Raw genomic sequence first — 18,007 nt, 5'->3', positions numbered from 1 at the left:
GGCAAGCAAACTACATTTTTAACTTTCCACACAATTGTACCACCAAAAGACACGATCCTTTAACAAGTACTGACATATAGTAGCCAGTAATTCCATCTTAGAGCTGTATGTCTGCGCTATTATAAGTTTTAGAGGATATACTATATAGACGTTAGTTCATACTATCAGACCGTATAGGTAATATATGACCAACATAAAGAACATAAGCTAGAAAATATGAAGTCTTTATTCATTCAGCCACGAGTGATATCAGCAGCAGGCATCTGATGTCTACTTGACACGCACAAGGTAGAAGAGGTACATTCCCTTTTTTCTTGTTGATTGGTTCCCCCTGCATCAACTGTGTATTCTGCTACAGAAGCACTAGTGTTGCTGCATCGGCAGCTCCCAACGCACTTCCAAGCAGATGCAGTCTCCCTCTTCACCACTGGTGGCAGAAACTGCATACATTTCACACAAATGTTAAACATACTATAATAATATTCTGTATATGATAAAAAATAATTAAATGCAAAGAACTTTAGGACTTGATATAGTTATCTATGTAGATAGTTATACTCACACGTCGTTTGGTAGCAGTAGTTCCAAAGGCTCCATCAGTGTCAGGAATGTCATTAAGGTTAATGAGAGTGTTGTTGCTTCTAGGGGAGGTAATGATGGTGGTAGAGGAGTAACCTTGGTTGGCATTTTGTTGATCATTTGACCGAGCAGTTTCAACAGTGACTGTAACAGCACGCCTCTCTGGCACGGGGCGGATGGGAGAGGTTGGTGGCTGCTGCTGCTGGTGGTAGGGCAGCTTAGGTGGAGCTGAAGCAGTGGAGGATGAAACTGAAGGTGGTGTATGCACCATAAAGAGATCCTCAACTTGAACCACAACTGGAGAGGACCCATTGTTGGGAGCCATGTTTGGCCAAAGGAATGTACCTTGGGGTTTACAAATTCTGAATCCACTTTTCAGCTTCTGTAATTTTGCTGCCTTTTCCTCTGCAGCTGTCTTTTCTTCTGTAGACACACTCTCTTTTATAACTGCCAAAGCTTGGCATCTTTCTAAGGCTGCCTGGTTCCTCTCTTTTTCGGCACAACAGTCTATTGTCTTTGAAGCAATGTCCACCATAGAACTCAGTGTCCCTATCTGATCCTGGATCCATGCACATACACATCCCAAGATAATCCCATTTGAGTATCATCATTTGAAGAGTTTATATAGAGATGGTACTTTTTGATAAAGTCTGAATTGGAAATTGGAAAGGATATATGGAATTTGATTATGCAACATATACTCTGGAACTTTATTTTTTTAAAGTATATTATATGAACAGGAAAGAAATTTTATTCTTTTCCTGTAAGACTCTTTAAGACAACAGGCTATATTGAATACCTTCATTCCCATTATGGAATCCGAAATATTATTCAATTGCTCTTTGTGCTTGTTCTGCAAAAAAATTGGATATAAGACATAGCTAGCGACTAGGAAACTAATTTACAGCAAGTCACAAATGATCAGACATTGATAAACAAGTCCCATATATACCACTTGGACTAGTGCAGAGTCAAAGTCAGATTTTAAAGGAGCTGAACTTTGCACTTGTAAAGACAAGATTTCCTCGTGCATTTTCTTGGTAAATTGCTCATCCATTTCTCTGTTAATTCACAGAAACTAATTAATCTTTAGGGCCCCAATATAGATTTAGATATGCATGCAATCTTTCAGATTGTTATTCAGATGAGCAAAAGTTATTTCTGTGGTTTCTTCACCTTCTGACTTTTCGCATCTCTTCCTTAAAATTGGACGCCATGTCCTCCATATCTCTGTCATCAAACATCAATTAGTCCAAACAGAACTAGTTTTAAACACTAATATGCCAGTCAGTCATTAGTTACTGTGATAAAGAAGTTTATTTATCTAATTCATTTCTTAGTTAATCTTGGATTCTTAATTACCTCTTTATTTTGGCATTCTCTTCCTTGAGTAATCTGAATTCCTTGGCACAAAGAGGATCTTGAGAAGGACAATCTCCAGGAGTCCAACCAGGTGGTGGAGTCCAATAGGGATCCTGCACCCCAGCTTCCTTCCTAATTTTGACAAGATCAGCGCTCTCTAACCAATACTCCATTTGCCCATCTGCATTGTGTCGTCTTCGGAAGCGCTCGGCTCCACCTGGTGCAAGTTTACCGGCCACATGCTTCAGGAGGTGATCCAACAGCCCTGTATCACCTATTCTCTTTCTTGCCTCCAATCTTAGTTCAGGCCTCAGAATTGGGCTTTTAAATAGTGCCCCCTTTAATTTCATCACTTCCAAAAGATTTTTCTCAGCTAGCTTGTACCTAGTTAACAAATGTAGACCAATTTGTTTTCAATTATAAAGACAGCAAGAAGTAAATGAGCAATTTAGCAAAAAAAAAGTAAATGAGCAAATTAATACAACTGGCACTCCAATCACTAGCAATCAAGCATTTACCTTTCTGCAGACCATCGGTTGATGGAGCTTCCAGCTATCATCTTTTTGCACTTACTCCTCCTGGTTTTCTTAGAGCTCTGTGTCTCACGTTTTACTTTCTTTGCGTTTCTTGTATTCTCTCTCAAGCTATATTTTTTTCTTTTAACAGCTTTCTTATCATCCTCATCTGTGTCCTCTCTTTCTTCTTCAACATCTTCATTGTCTTCATCATCATTTTCATCTTTATTGTCTTCATCATCACTTCCATTTTTATTGTCTTCATCAGATTCATGATCCAGTTTCTCTTTTGATCCTTTGACAAAGCTTGTTGAAGACTGTGGGTGGCTAGTGCTGCTGTCTCCATGCCTATTGAGAAACTTGACTTGACGTCGAATACCCCACCTGACCATCCCATTACTCTTCAGTTGAGACATCAAAGGGGTGGTTGTTTCCTTTATGAAAATCCCGCGCAGAGCAGCAGGTTCAGGAGAGTTTTTAATCAACCAGAACCCTTCAAAGTGATTGTTATCATCAAATTCTTGAGCGGATATCTGACGGCAGAGTACTTTTCCTGCTAGGTGTACTCCCATCACAAATACCTCATCCAGAAAAGGGTAAATATCAGTACTGCTCATCTTGTTGTGGCTGAGATAGTTGCAAAGAGACCCAATGCTTGGATACCTCACTGAAACATTTAAATCTGTCTTTTCAGTTACCTGTAACCACAAAGTTATAGAAATAGAGAAAAAGAATGCAGATAACAGTCAGTAACTTGGAAATGGATAGAGAATCAAGAATGTTATCTATCTATCTATCTATCTATATACATAAACAAACGGATTTGTAATGTAACATTACCATCACAACACGGATGGATTTCAGTTGGACAGGGGTCCTGGTGGGAAGGTTCAGATGATCAACCTCATAAACACAACCAACATCAAAACGCTTTTCTCCAATACCTTGATTGTCTGTTTGGCAGAAAAAAGTAATTCATCATTCATAATATCTACCCTCTGTTAAAACCAGGAACTAATATAATGAAGTGAAATAGAAGAGAAAAAATGAGAAAATTATATAGTGAAGAGCGATCGGTTATCTAGGAATTTACCAATTTGCAGAAGTTGTCCCTCCAAAAGTGGTATTTGCGAGCTCTCAAAAAAAGTGCGGGTTTCTTGCCTTTTTATCAGTTGCTGCAAAAAACAACACAGAAGTCACTCTTCCATGGTTATACACCTATTTCATTAAACAACACCCAGTATATACATATATGTGTGATTTTGTATGTGTGTGACACTGAAAATTACTCTTTTTAACTTTGTAAACAGAAGAAGTTGACACATTACAGTGATGAATTTGAAGGAATAGATTGGAAGAAGGAATTAGAGATGAGAATTATAGAATAACAGTAACTTGACTTAATGCAACAATAAAAGGGGAAGCCTTTAAGAAATTTAGAAATCAGCTAAAAAAGAACTTAAGCAAAAGTAAATCTTCCAACACCTCCAATCAACAGAAATTTTCTACCAAGAGAGTTCAAATGTTCTATACAGTAAAAACAGATGATCAGATACAAGACTGGATTACCAAAATTTACCGAGCCAATGGTTCTGTAAATATTTAGACTACAACATGATGATCACTACTAGATGATAAAAGCGGGGGGACTTTAACATTCGACTTCGTAACAATACAACTTTCTTGAAACGAATAGACAAGTTGCCACGAACTAGTCTTGTTTATATCTATATAGCATGCACCTAGTTTATGAGAATTTACACTCCAAGCGTCGAACAAAGCAAAATTCATCTGTTCAGAGAGGACTGGACTCATAACCTTTAAAGAATGATGGCCACTAAGAACTCCAGACACCATATTCAGTGCAATATATATTCCTTCAGCAGAGATATCTACACACAACTTAGGACTCCTGGTGAAGCTTAGAACACAAAAACACAAAATCTTGGGCATAGTGTTCATCCTCTGAGTTCTATTAGCCAAACATTTAATTTCCTCACTTACAATTTGAAGTAATTTATAGGATTTGATACTCACAGATAACACAGATGAATAACCCTTAAAGTATACCCTTCCTTATTATCAGTCATATCAAATGTCTTCTCATTTCAGTTCCCATCAAGGCATGGCTTCCCCATTATTTTTGCTTTGATATTTGTCAAGAAAGGCCTCTCACAGATTAATATTTCACGACAGAACATCTTAATTTGTGAGGCATAATTCAATCCCGTAGCAAGGGAGCTCATGAGAACATGTCCCACGAATCACATATAACTCATATAGAATTTGAAGGTTAGTGTGTTGCTTATTGAGGCTCACATCGACTTGGCCCTCGTAACCTGATTCCTCAACCCAAACTAGGTACTTAAATCATCCCCAATATCTATTCAATTTTAAATCAAGCACTTTAAAATTTATTACAGGTCTCACAAGTGCATTTGATCTGTCCAAAGTGATGGTTGCTTCTATAGCATATCATGATTTGAAAGTTAGCTCCATAACCAAAAGTAAATGTATCAAAACTATACCTAATCTTGTACTTCTTTGAACACCCAACCAACACACAAACTTAATTGAAATTCTTAGTCAGCAATGCAAGATATCAAGCACAATTAACTAAACTCAATTTTTTCAGGCATTTTATCAAACACCCAGACTACAATACCCAACTAGACAACCCCAACAGAAACAATTGAATACTTCTATATTAACAATCTAGATGGTTTCTGAGAGAGAGAATTGATGCAAAGAAGAATATATGGAAAAATGAGAATCTTGATATTGTGAAACAAACATCACAAACTTTTAGATTGGAATCAAATGATAGAAAATTGATAAAAATTTGGGTTTATCAATATCAATACCAGGATCAGAAAAGGCAAATCGGTAAGTAACACTTGTAAAGTCAATTTTAACCTCTCATTATATCTAAAGATTAAAATACCCTTACCCCTAATATTTAATTATTTATTGCTCATAGTCATAATATATACATGTAGTATGTATTTCTCTGTAATCTGATCACAGTATCAATATTGTCTCTAGCTCATGATGATAAAATTTGGCTTTACCAAACTTTCATTAAATACCAACGCGTGTCTAGAAATTGACAGGGGACAAATAGAGAGCGTGGTAGCGCGTGAGATAGTGACCCCATAAAAGACAAACTCCTGAAACCACTAACAGAAAAGGGTATACATGTAACCTATCACCCTACATGCGCCCACATTTCAGAGATTGAGAAAGTAATGGAGCTCAAATCAGAGAATATTTGTACGAGAGAGAGAGTGAGAGAGAGAGAGAGACTGACATTGTTATTGCTGTCACTGGGGGCACTTCTGAGCCTTCTTCTATGGTACGTTTCCATGCTAAAAGAACTGCATACGTAGAGGTAGAACCAACCAAAATCAGATGAAAACTGTAAAAAAATGTACCATCAAGTAAAATGAAGATATAACATATATGTATGTATATAAACCTTAAAGCAAACACAGAGAAGATGCAGAAAAAAGGAGTAGAAAAGTTAGGGTTTATGAGAGTTGGTAGTCAATAACATAAATGCAAGTAGAAGAAAAGCCTTTTTTTCTAAATAGAAGAAAAGCCTATTTATAAACAAACACAGTATATTTTACTCAGGAATCATATCATCAAGACTGCTACAGCTTTTAAAAATGTTGACCACTCTTATTTGGAAACAACAAGTAGCAGAGAGACTAAAAATGAAACCTAATGACCTTTCAGAATAAGAAACTTCTTATTGTGCAAATCAACAATCCAGTTCAATCAATACGTTCATCAATAATGAATACACACACAAAAACATGAAATACGCACATTAAGCAAGCACAAAAACAAGCACATATACATACAGATCTTTGGATGAAGATCAAAAACAACAAACACACAACTCGGAGTAGCAACTCTAAATAAATGAAGGCACAAACACTCATAAATGAAGGCACAAACACTCATCGCGACTCTAAATAAAGGAAAGCAAGGCCTCATCAATTGATAAATACATCTACTACTTAATTAATAACGCACGATTGAAGCACAAAACTGAGTAAACATTACACAAAAACAGTCATGAACATATATGATATATATAATCACTACTGATGAGCAGGTTTTTAGAGAGAGAACCGGTAGCTTTACTGAATCAAAACACACACATTTTACACATAGAAACACACGCAGAGATTCTCAAATCAGCACAAAAAGTAACAAAGAAGAGCTGAAATGGAGACGCAACAGTTGATATTATGTGTACATCGATTGATTCAAGTGAGCGCACGCAGCGAATGAGAGATCGAAAAGCACAAAAATAACAAAATGAGTTTACACATAAAAACACACACACGGATATCCGTACAACAGCGAGAGAAAGAGAGAGGAGGCGCCTCGAAGAAAAAGATGAGTGTGTTTGCGTGTGTGCGCAGCTAATGGGGGAGAGAGAGAGAGAGAGAGAGAGAGAGAGAGAGAGAGAGAGAGAGAGAGAGAGAGAGAGAGAGAGAGAGAGAGAGAGAGAGAGAGAGAGAGAGAGAGAGAGAGAGAGAGAGATGTTTGTGTGTGTCAGGGTGATGGAAAAAAATGTTGGGGAGAAATGGTACAGTTGCAGTCCCAGCGCCAGTATATACATATAAGCATTTTGTAAGTATAAATGTAGTGACCACAAAGTTGTTAAATTTGTTAGTTATTTTACCTGTGCTTCGTGTTTTTATTATGTACTGATTTAGCAAACAAGTTCTTATTTGTCTTGGACTAATTTTGTATTTTGTATTTGTCATGACAAAGAATATTCGAAAAAAACAAGAATTGAGAATTCCCTCCCTTAAAAAAAGGTTATGCGACAAAATGAGTTGAAAAATAAAATTTTAAAATATCAGTCCTCATTTTGAAGATTAAACTAAACAACAAGAGACCATTTCATACCATATCAACTTTTGTAATATTAACCTAACCGCAAAATATACATTTTAGTAATGCGACCCCTTTTAACAATTCTTACCACTTATATAAGCGTTTTTCACCAAGGCAAACTGATCACAATTTGGGCCTTTGGGCTAGCGAGTCATTTCAATCAAAGTCCATTCCAATAAATTTGACCCCGTTCATATGAGGAATCAGCTGAATCAAAGAGAACTCAGTCAGTCATTTGTGATTTTCTTGCGCTTCAGGAGGTTAAATATATAATACATCCACACAAAAGACCTGGGGATGGGGTAAAAAAGACAAATGTTATAATAAAAATTCAATTTAATCACATAGTGTTATATATATATATACATATATATATTATCCGATGCATGGGGTATCTAATATTTAACTTCAAAATAAAAAAATTTCATTTTAACCAATATTTGGCTTTTCAAGCGTAAGGTCTATTTTTAATTATCACTTCGCGTGTGTGAGTAAATATTAAAAATATATGCACTTCTGGACATGATAATCTTTTATCAGATAATTTATCAGCGATTTATTAAATCAATCAAATATTTTAAATTCGATTTATTGATAATTTGTGAAAATCGGTCAATTTCTTTAACCATGTTTGTCAATACTAAGTGCCTGTTTGGCACCTCATATATTGCTCATATATGGACCGAAAGCCCAATATCGTTTTGGACGGACTATTTGGCAAACAAAAGAGAATGGTCATTCAGCCTCAAAAATGAGGAAATTCTGAAAGTGGGTTCAATGGTACAATCCTGTTTTCAGCCCACGTTTCAAGCTAATCCAGGAAGCTCATATTTGTTGTTTCTCATATCTCCACTTCACTAACCCTAGCAACCATTCCAGACTCCTCCTTCTTTCATCTCTGTTCTCTAAAACCTTCATATTATCGATTTCTCTTCTTCTATTTCATCAATTGTTTGTCGATGACCGAGATTGAGGCGGAAGCGTCTTCCGGATTCGGATCCGCTAAGTGGACCGAGGAGTTACATGCCATCTTCTGTGAGTTATGTGCTGCTGAGGTCGTAAAAGGTAACAAGGTAGGAGCAACATTGAACAAATAAGGGTGGAATACGGCTCATCATGAATTCAAGAAGCAGAAACCGGCTGTAAAGTACACTATTAAGCAATTCAAGAATCACTGGGATGCAATGAAAGCTAATTACCAGTTATTCAGGAAGATTTAATTTAGGGAAAGTGTCTTGGGGTGGAACGAGAATACGAAGACAATCGAAGCGTCTGCATCATGGTGGGCAACAAAAATACTAGTAAATTCCTTATAGTAATTGTCAATATTTGCTGTTTATTTTTAAGATTGTTATTTGAATGAGTTTATGTCGTTTGTCGAATTAAATAAAATGTTTAAATAGTAGTTAATTTGCCCTGTGTTCAGCCTTGGCAATCGCTGCTAGTTAGCCTTGGCAATAATGTGTATACTGGCTGTCAGAAGTAATAGCCCCAAGAGGCTCAAGGACCTTTCCCTGATAATTATTACAAATCATAATTTATCATAATTTGTAGTATATAATCATAGTTTGGACATCAGAATTTCATTGTTAGACCATATATTACATATAAAAATAACTCACATTCGTAAACTTTAAATTCTGAGGGATGATGCTTTAGAACATTTAAGTGTAACAAACTGGATAACTTTTGTTGAATTGTATTGCTGTAACTTGTATTGATTCAAGAATGTGAGTTTAATATTCTTGATTGTGTTCTGACTATACTAGAAATGTCGCCAAAAGTGCCTGCAAGTTGTCACTAAACTGATACTCATTTTCCGTACAATCACAATCAAGTTAGTAAACATTATACTAATAATAAATAATAAGGGAATAAGAGTGATTAAACTCACTGGTTTTAGTCTGTAATCCAATGTACTTAGCAAATACAAATTTGTTGTTACTTCTTATTTTTTTCACAGTGACAAGCACACACAGCTGTAACTTGTAATTGGTATACCATTCCATCATATAACCTTAAAGAAATCTGTTGATGTTGTTGTAGTATTGTACTACATTAATCAAACTGCAGGCTTCAAGGGTACTCTTTTCTTCTCCATGTATGTATTTACAACATTGGATCATGCAAATTTATTGTAATTATGATTTGTATTTTTTTCCAGATGTTTTAATGATGTTTGATATTTTGTGTTACTGAGGAACATGTAGTATGTTTTGAATTTTGATTGAACTGTGATGTTGTACCTTTCTTTTATTTTTCTTTAAATTTTTAGTTAGTTTATGTGGATTGGGTTTAATCCTTGGAATTATCTGCCGTGAATCTTGAAGTGGGAGAGGACTTCACAGAGGTGTTTGGTGATGATGATGATGATGATGGAAAAGAAGGTAGCGGCGATAGTGATGACAACATCATTGAACTATCACCTAATTTATTTCCATCAACTTTGTTGAAATCTGGAAGGAGCAGTGGTTCTAAGCGAAAGAAATCTGGAGCCCAGTATGTGAGGGAGGGGCTTGATGACTTGGTAGCTGCGATGTCCTGTAGGAGTACCCAAACAACGGCAGCTAATTCGAATGTGAATTTACTAGAGGCTGTTGATCTCCTTGATTCCGTGGAACATGTCAAGGCTGGTACTGACATGTACTTCTATGCTAGGCGTTATCTCATTGACAATGGAAATATGACCCTTTTTCTAAAGGCGCGAAATGATGAGATTCGTTATGGAAAGCTAATGAACAATTTTACAAGGGCTGGGAAACAACAGGAAGGGCAGTGAATTGTAATCACTTGCAATAATGAAATTTGCATACAGTACTTTAAATTTTATTCTGTAAGGGTTGGATAAGGTTTTCACACTGTTTTTATCCTAACATTGGCTTTAAATCATGTATTTATATTTTTATGGTGTAATAGTAGTGTGTGGAATAGTAATAGTAATGTATGGTGGAGCAGTGTATGGAATAGTGAGTGTATGAAATTGTGTGACATTTATATCTTTATATACTAGCTGCAATATTTTACTGTACTGAATTATTATGAATTATTAGATGAATCACATGAGGCTAGTGCTATTTATGTATATATATTATCTTCAAGTGCATCCAGTTTGTATACTTTACCTTCATATCACGAATATCACTTTATATTGTATGGATCCTTTTAACACACATAACTATAACCCTTTTCATAATTTTATTCCTTTTGAAGAATTTAGCCCGGCTTCTGAAGATAGCAGTGGTCAAGAGGCTACATATTTTCAGTCTTCCAATAATTTTTTTGATAATTCTTTCAACACATATACTACTTCCGGTGATTTTTATAATACATATGATGCTTTCGCAAATTCATCGACTACTAATGTTTATAATATTTTCGCTTCTTCATCAACTGGTAATGTATGGAATGGAATTCCAGAAAAAAATGAGGAAGAAAGTGAAAATAATTTACAAAAATGGAAAGTTGTATGCATTGTTGCCGCATATACTTTGGTCTATTACTATAACACGTTTATACACAAAGAACCATGTCGTACATCAATTCACACAGGAAACAAATTAATAAATGAAATATAATATGGTAATGAAACTCGGTGTTATCAAGATTTTCGTATGACTAAGTTTGCATTTAAATCATTGTGTCACAATTTAGTTCAAAGGTATGGATTGGTACTGACGCGTGGAATAACTGGATACAAGGAAGATGGAATATTTTTAATGACAGTTGCTCATGGGACAGGAAATCGTTTAATGCAAGAAATGTTTAATCACTCAGGTGAGACAAATAATCGACATTTTCATTCTGTTTTGGAAGCAATATGTAGAATGGCGAAAGATGTTATAATTCATGCATCAAATTATAATACTGGAGCTGGATATCATAAACCTCAACACCGTCAATATTATCCATATTTTAAAATAAGTTGATAAATACATGTACATTAATATTTACGGATGTAAAACTATTGATTTTAACTATTTTAATTTCAAATGCATAATGCTATTGGAGCTATTGATGGCACACATATTAAATGTAGGATACATGAATCAGAGCGTACACCTTATTTTGGTCGTAAAGGATATGCAACACAAAATATTCTCGCGTTGTGTGATTTTAACATGTGTTTTACTTTTGCCTGGGCAGGATGGGAAGGCGGCGCACACGATAGTCGCATTTTAACAGAGGCTAAATCTAGAGCAGAACTTAATTTTCCACATCCAACTGGAAATAAATTTTATCTTGTAGATGCAGGCTATCCACAAAAAAAAGGATATATGGCTCCGTACAAAGGTTCAAGCATAAGATATCACATTCAAGACTTTCGTAGGAGTAATGGTACCGCACGTGCACCTCAAAATATAAAAGAAAGATTTAATCATCTTCATTATTCGTGTTGAATGGTTATTGAACGAATATTTGGAGTTTGGAAAGCTTGATTTGCTATTTTAGCAAATATGCCAACATATTCGATGGATACGCAAACCGACATCGTTTTTGAAGGGTTTTTAGCACATAAACGCAGCGAAAATGTAAATTTAAATCTTAAAAAACTGAAACACTCCGCAGGATCCATGCGAAAAAATAATATTTAATTCGTAGTTCAGTATGTTTACCTTAAGAAGTTTTACGTTAATGGAAAGATGGAGGTTTTTAATGGCGATCCAAAAACGATGAACGGAGATCCTTAGCAGCTGCTCCTCAAGTGTGAAGCACTCCACCGGTATCCACCAAGAAAACGATGTAATGAAAAAGGAGGAGATGGAGAGAATTAGGATTTTGTAAATCTTTTTGGTTGAGGCAAAAATAGGGTCTATAATAGTATATTTATAGGCAAAAATTTCAGCTGAAAATTTTCCCATAAAATATTATTATTATTAACCCTTTATTATTCTCACTAATAATTAAAACACCTTTTAATTATTAATCCTTTTTCTAAACTCTTTAGAAATAATTCTCTCACTTGAATTATTTCCAAAAATTAAATTCTTAATTAATAATATTAAGAACATTTTCTTAATTAATTTATAATCAATTAAATCTTATTTAATCAATTATTAAATTTGCCAATTAATTATTTATTTCATAAATAAATAATTATCAGCCATTATTAATTAAGTCCTCCACCATTAAATCATTCTCTTTTATGGTGTGACCCTGTAGGTTCAATATTAAGCCGGTAGTAGAAATAAATAATAATAAAACTATTTTATCATTATTTATATAAATTCTCTAATTCATTAAATATGATTAATTAATTAATCATATTTATTCAACATCGTGAGGGATACTTCTCAGCATATCGCGACTATCTGGATAATACGAATTCACTGCTTAGAATACCAAGAACATATTTAGTGAGTAGTTATCGTACAATTAATTCCTTCTACCCTGCAATGTCACGATTAAATACAAGGCATGGAACTTGTGTCAAGCCTATCTTATTTAATCACTTGCTTTCCCATTCACTATGCTTAGTTCTATTTAATGTAAATTAGAAACTCCTTTCTAATTTCATTCACTCTGGCCAGAGATTCCTGAACTAACATAAGTGGATCAGTATTGAACATTCTCTTCCTACACTGGAAGGGGTAGATCCTTTATTGATCATACACTATCTTCATGTACAAATTCCTATACCCAGTAGAGCCCTTATAATTGTCCCTTGAGACTAAGAACTAAACCAAAGCATAGTTCAGTGTACACAAGATGACTATGATGACCTCAAGTCTAAGGTTACTTGTACAACTATCACTATATGAACAACTGCTGACACGTGAGTGAACTCCATCAGTTCAGTTGTGTGAGTCATGTTCAGTGAACTTATTCTATAATAAGCACCTACATACTAGCTATAGTGTCACCACACAAATGTCTATGAGAACAGATGTCCTTCATAATGAAGCAAGCATAGTATGTACCGATCTTTGTGGATTATTAATTACCAGTTAGTAATCCTACGACCAGGAACTATTTAAGTTTAGAGTTATCATCTTTTAGGTCTCATTATTATGATCTCATCACAATCCATAAAAAGCTTTACTTTAAACTGTGGTATATCTTATTTAAACATTTAAATGGATAGAGCTCGCAATAAAAACAAAACAAGCCTTTTATTAATATTAATGAAATCAAAACAAATTACATAAAAGTTATTCCTAAATCCTCATACATGATTGGACTTAGGACATATCTCTTTCAATCTCCCACTTGTACTAAAGCCAATCACTCTGGTATCCAATACCCATCTTGTCTTTATGACGATCAAAGTGACTCTGAGAAAGTGGCTTTGTGAGTGGGTCTGCTACGTTGTTATGTGTGTCAACTCTCTCGATGTTGACATCTCCTCTTTCAACAATCTGAATTGCACCACCATGCAGAGTAAACACGTACCCTGACATGGATTTGTTATCACTTTCTGATTGAAAACTAGAGTCAATATAACCCTCTATTTTCAACTCAGATTCACCACCAAAAACAAGAAAAATGTCCTGAGTCCTTCGCAAGTACTTAAGGATGTTTTTCACTGTTTTCCAGTGGTCTTCACCTGGATTGGACTGATATCTGCTCGTCACACTAATTGAATAAGCAACATCAGGCCTTGTACATAACATCGTGTACATGATAGATCCTATTACTGAAGCATAAGGAATCTTACTCATACGCTCTCTTTCCTCAGGTGTCTTAGGAGACATTTTTTCGGAAAGGGACACTCCATGGCTCATCGGTATGAGACCTCTTTTGGAGTTTTCCATGCTAAACCTTTTAAGCACTTTCTGGATGTATGTACCCTGGGTAAGACCTATCATTCTTCTAGATCTATCTCTATAGATATTCATACCGGGAATGTAGGATGCTTCTCCCAAGTCCTTCATGGTGAAGTTCTTTGATAGCCATACTTTGACTGATTGTAGCATCGGTATATCATTTCCTATAAGAAGTATGTCATCCACATACAATACAAGAAATGTTACCGCGCTCCCACTAACCTTCTTGTAGACACATGGTTCATCTATATTTTTGATAAAACCAAACTCTTTGATTGTCTCATCAAAACGGATGTTCCATCTACGAGAAGCTTGCCTTAAACCATATATGGTTCGCAGCAGCTTACACACTAGGTGTTTATTTCCCTTGGAAAGAAAACCCTCTGGCTGTGTCATATACACTTCCTCCTCAAGTTCCCCATTGAGGAAGGCCGTTTTCACGTCCATTTGCCAGATCTCATAGTCGTAGTAAGCAGCAATCGCAAGCAAAATCCGAATTGATTTTAACAGGGCTACAGGCGAAAAAGTTTCATCAAAGTCAATCCCTTGCCTTTGTTTGAATCCTTTTGCCACGAGCCTGGCCTTATAGGTCTCCACCTGGCCATCTGCTCCAATCTTTCTTCTATATACCCACTTGCACCCAATAGGCTTAACACCTTCAGGCGCCACAACCAGAGTCCATACTTGGTTGGTATACATAGATTCCATTTCGGATTTCATGGCACTATGCCATTTCTCTAAGTCAACACTACTCGTAGCCTCATTATAGGTCACAGGGTTGTCATCATCAATGATTGACAACTCATTGTCATTCTCAATGACAAGGCCATAATACCTCTCAGGTTGGCGAGACACTCTCCCTGTCCTACGAATGGGCTGTTCCACAGAAGGTTGTTCAGTCTGAACAGGTGTTTCCACTTGAACCGTAGTAGTTTGTGCTTCTTGAACTTCATCAAGTTCAATTTTGCTCCCACTGTTTCCTTCAAAAATAAACTCCTTTTCCAAGAAGGTAGCATGTCTGGAGACAAACACCCGATGATCGGTGTAAAAGTAATACCCCAAAGTCTCTTTAGGATATCCCACAAAATTACATTTTACGGATCGAGATTCCAACTTATCTGGGTCAACTTTCTTGATATAAGCTAGACAACCCCAAATCTTAACGTGTTTAAGACTCGGTTTCCTTTCTTTCCATATCTCATATGGTGTTTTAGCAACAGATTTGGAAGGCACCTTATTCAGTAAATATGCTGAGGTTTCCAATGCATAACCCCATATGAATACTGGAAGATTCGCATAGCTCATCATGGACCGAACCATGTCTAACAAAGTTCGTTTTCTCCTTTCAGATACCCCATTTAACTGTGGTGTATATGGAGGAGTCCACTGGGAGACTATACCATTTTCTTTGAGATAATCTAGAAACTCTCCATTCAAGTATTCACCACCTCGATCTAATCGAAGAGTTATAATACTGTGTTTGGTTTGTTTCTCCACTTCATGTTTATATTCTTTGAACTTTTCAAAGGCTTAAGACTTGTGTTTCATTAAATACACATATCTGAATCTAGATCTATCATCTATGAAAGTAATAAAGTACGAAAATCCACCCATGGCTTGCGTAGACATTGGTCCAGATACATCTGTGTATACCAATCCTAACAAATCTGCAGCCCACTCTCCATGTCCACTAAATGGAGATTTGGTCATTTTACCCAATAAACAAGACTCGCATGTAGAATATGATTCAAAATCAAAGGGGTCAAGTAACCCTTCCTTATGCAATGTTCGCAGTCTATTTTCACTAATATGACCTAGCCTACAGTGCCATAAATAGGTCAGATTTTCATCATCTCGTTTTCTTTTATTAGTTTGTTCAATCTGAAGTAAATCATGCTCTACATCATATACATACAGACCATTATTTAAAATGCCACGTACAAAAAAGAACATTATCTCTAAGGATAGAACATTCATTATTCTTAATAATAAATGAAAAACCATCCACATCCAACATAGGAATAGAAACAATATTCCTCACAATAGAGGGAACGTAATAACAATTATTCAAAATAATAGTCTTGCCCGTAGGCATATATAAACTAAATGATCCTACAGATATGGCCACAACCCTTGCTCCATTGCCCATACATAGAATCATCTCATCGTTTTCAAGAGTCCTACTTCCCTTTAGTCCTTGCAACGAATTGCAAATATGAGAACCACAGGCGGTATCTAATACCCAAGTAGAAATTTGACCTAGTGACATATTAACTTCGATCATGAACATGCCTGAATCAGAAGCGATAGTCTTACTACCCTTCTCCTTCTTCAATTCTGCAAGGTAAACCTTGCAGTTCCTCTTCCAGTGCCCCAACTTGTTACAGTGAAAACAAACAGCTAAATTAGGACCAGTCAACTTGTGAGCATCTAGTATGCTCCGGAGTGATAGTGCAGAAGACATGACGAATATAGTAAATCTGTAAATGATAAACACATAACAACACTTCGCAAATATTCAATTTCAATTCAAAACACTATATGAATCGGGTCTTTATTCATAAGTGTCTCCCACTAGTTTATCTAATATTTTTCAACCCCCTAAGTAAAAATTAAGCATTCATAATGCTAGTGGGAATAGGGATCCTACATTCCATCACACAACCTCGGCTGTGGCACGAAACGTCATGTGATGTTCAATAGGCAGACAACTCTTGTCAATTACATCTTATGTTATTCCCTAAGATAAGTCTAGCCTCTTGAATAATTGAGTCACGACTGTGGCACGACAAACTTAATATTCTAAGTCAAGTCTAACCCAATATTTCGTACAACTGAATCAGTCTCCAACGGCCCACGGCTGTAGCACGTACCGACCTTTAGATTTTAATTCAATGTACACATCTCTATGTAATAGACAAGTATTTCTTATTTCGAAATCAAAGCCCTCGGCTGTAGCACGAAACGACAATGATTTAAAAATAAGAACCACTTTCTACCATGTTGGAAAGCTATGACCGACACAAGCCCGTTGTGTCATTGGCCAATTACTACTTGATATTATTTAATTTTAGAGGGATTATATTACGTTACAATCATAATCATAATATAAAGAGATTCTTCCTTTTAAATTAAATATTTCAAATCAATAATCGATAATCAGATGATTCCCAGATCGGGTGGAGCATTGTCAAGAGGCGTCACTTAATAACCCTTTCTTACAGATAGAAATCTGTTATTGACAGAATCATCCTTTCTCTCAATATTAAAATTTCATATTCAATTACGAGTTTCATAAACATAAGAATCTCATGATCGTATTCATAATATTTATTGTTAAGGCAAGAAACGATTCCTACTCTAGATTTTCTAGAGCACGCCTTATATTGATTTAAGTTCAGCTAAATATATCATCGCATGGTAAACATAGGCATATATCTCATATATAAAATTAAATAAACAAGTAAATGTAAAGTGCAATAAAGTAAATGTGTTTGGTTATGGCCCCATCCTATGTGATCTTTATCAAGCTCATGATAAAGATCAAGGTCAATCTAATATGGTGATGGAAATAAATACAACTACTTATTACATAAGTCTTCTTGTATGCCTCGTCTTCTTCTTCGTATCACCTCCATTGGATAGCCTTCTTGAGTCTTCAATTACATTACATGATTGAAAGTAAAACTAATCTAATGAACTTACAAGAATAACTCGAGTTACATTCGAGATTTATGATTACAAAGATTGACAACATGCAAGTCGTATTTAAAACCAAAACCAAACCATTACACTAAGGTCGAAAGGCCATAACCATCCACCATGCTCATACAACACATAAAAGCATGTTAAAACACATAATCTGAT

The 18,007-nt window shown here is 35.6% G+C and overlaps 1 protein-coding gene across 3 annotated transcripts; it reads right to left on the bottom strand.

The window, feature by feature from the left end:
- LOC141720784 (protein DYAD-like) lies at nucleotides 1-6,995 on the bottom strand. 3 transcript variants are annotated; one of them, XM_074523394.1, is made up of 11 exons: nucleotides 6,815-6,995; nucleotides 5,767-5,833; nucleotides 3,550-3,631; nucleotides 3,297-3,409; nucleotides 2,460-3,154; nucleotides 1,942-2,325; nucleotides 1,756-1,809; nucleotides 1,532-1,640; nucleotides 1,379-1,432; nucleotides 563-1,138; nucleotides 1-440 (listed from the first exon to the last, which is right to left on the bottom strand). In XM_074523394.1, the coding sequence occupies exons 2-11, from the start codon at nucleotides 5,821-5,823 to the stop codon at nucleotides 234-236; spliced, it is 2,331 nt and encodes a 776-aa protein (XP_074379495.1). In that variant the 5' UTR covers nucleotides 5,824-5,833; nucleotides 6,815-6,995; the 3' UTR covers nucleotides 1-233. The 3 variants fall into 3 exon arrangements, with proteins under 3 accessions (XP_074379495.1, XP_074379494.1, XP_074379496.1); XM_074523393.1 differs by lacking the exons at nucleotides 5,767-5,833; nucleotides 6,815-6,995 and adding an exon at nucleotides 4,275-5,488; XM_074523395.1 differs by lacking the exons at nucleotides 5,767-5,833; nucleotides 6,815-6,995 and adding an exon at nucleotides 4,494-5,486.
- Between the last annotated feature and the right edge of the window lie 11,012 nt (nucleotides 6,996-18,007).

This window comes from Apium graveolens, chromosome 4, assembly GCF_009905375.1.
Source record: "Apium graveolens cultivar Ventura chromosome 4, ASM990537v1, whole genome shotgun sequence".
Lineage (NCBI taxonomy): Eukaryota > Viridiplantae > Streptophyta > Magnoliopsida > Apiales > Apiaceae > Apium > Apium graveolens.
The sequence above is the reverse complement of the archived record's forward strand: the minus strand, read 5'-3'. Positions and strand labels throughout refer to the sequence as shown.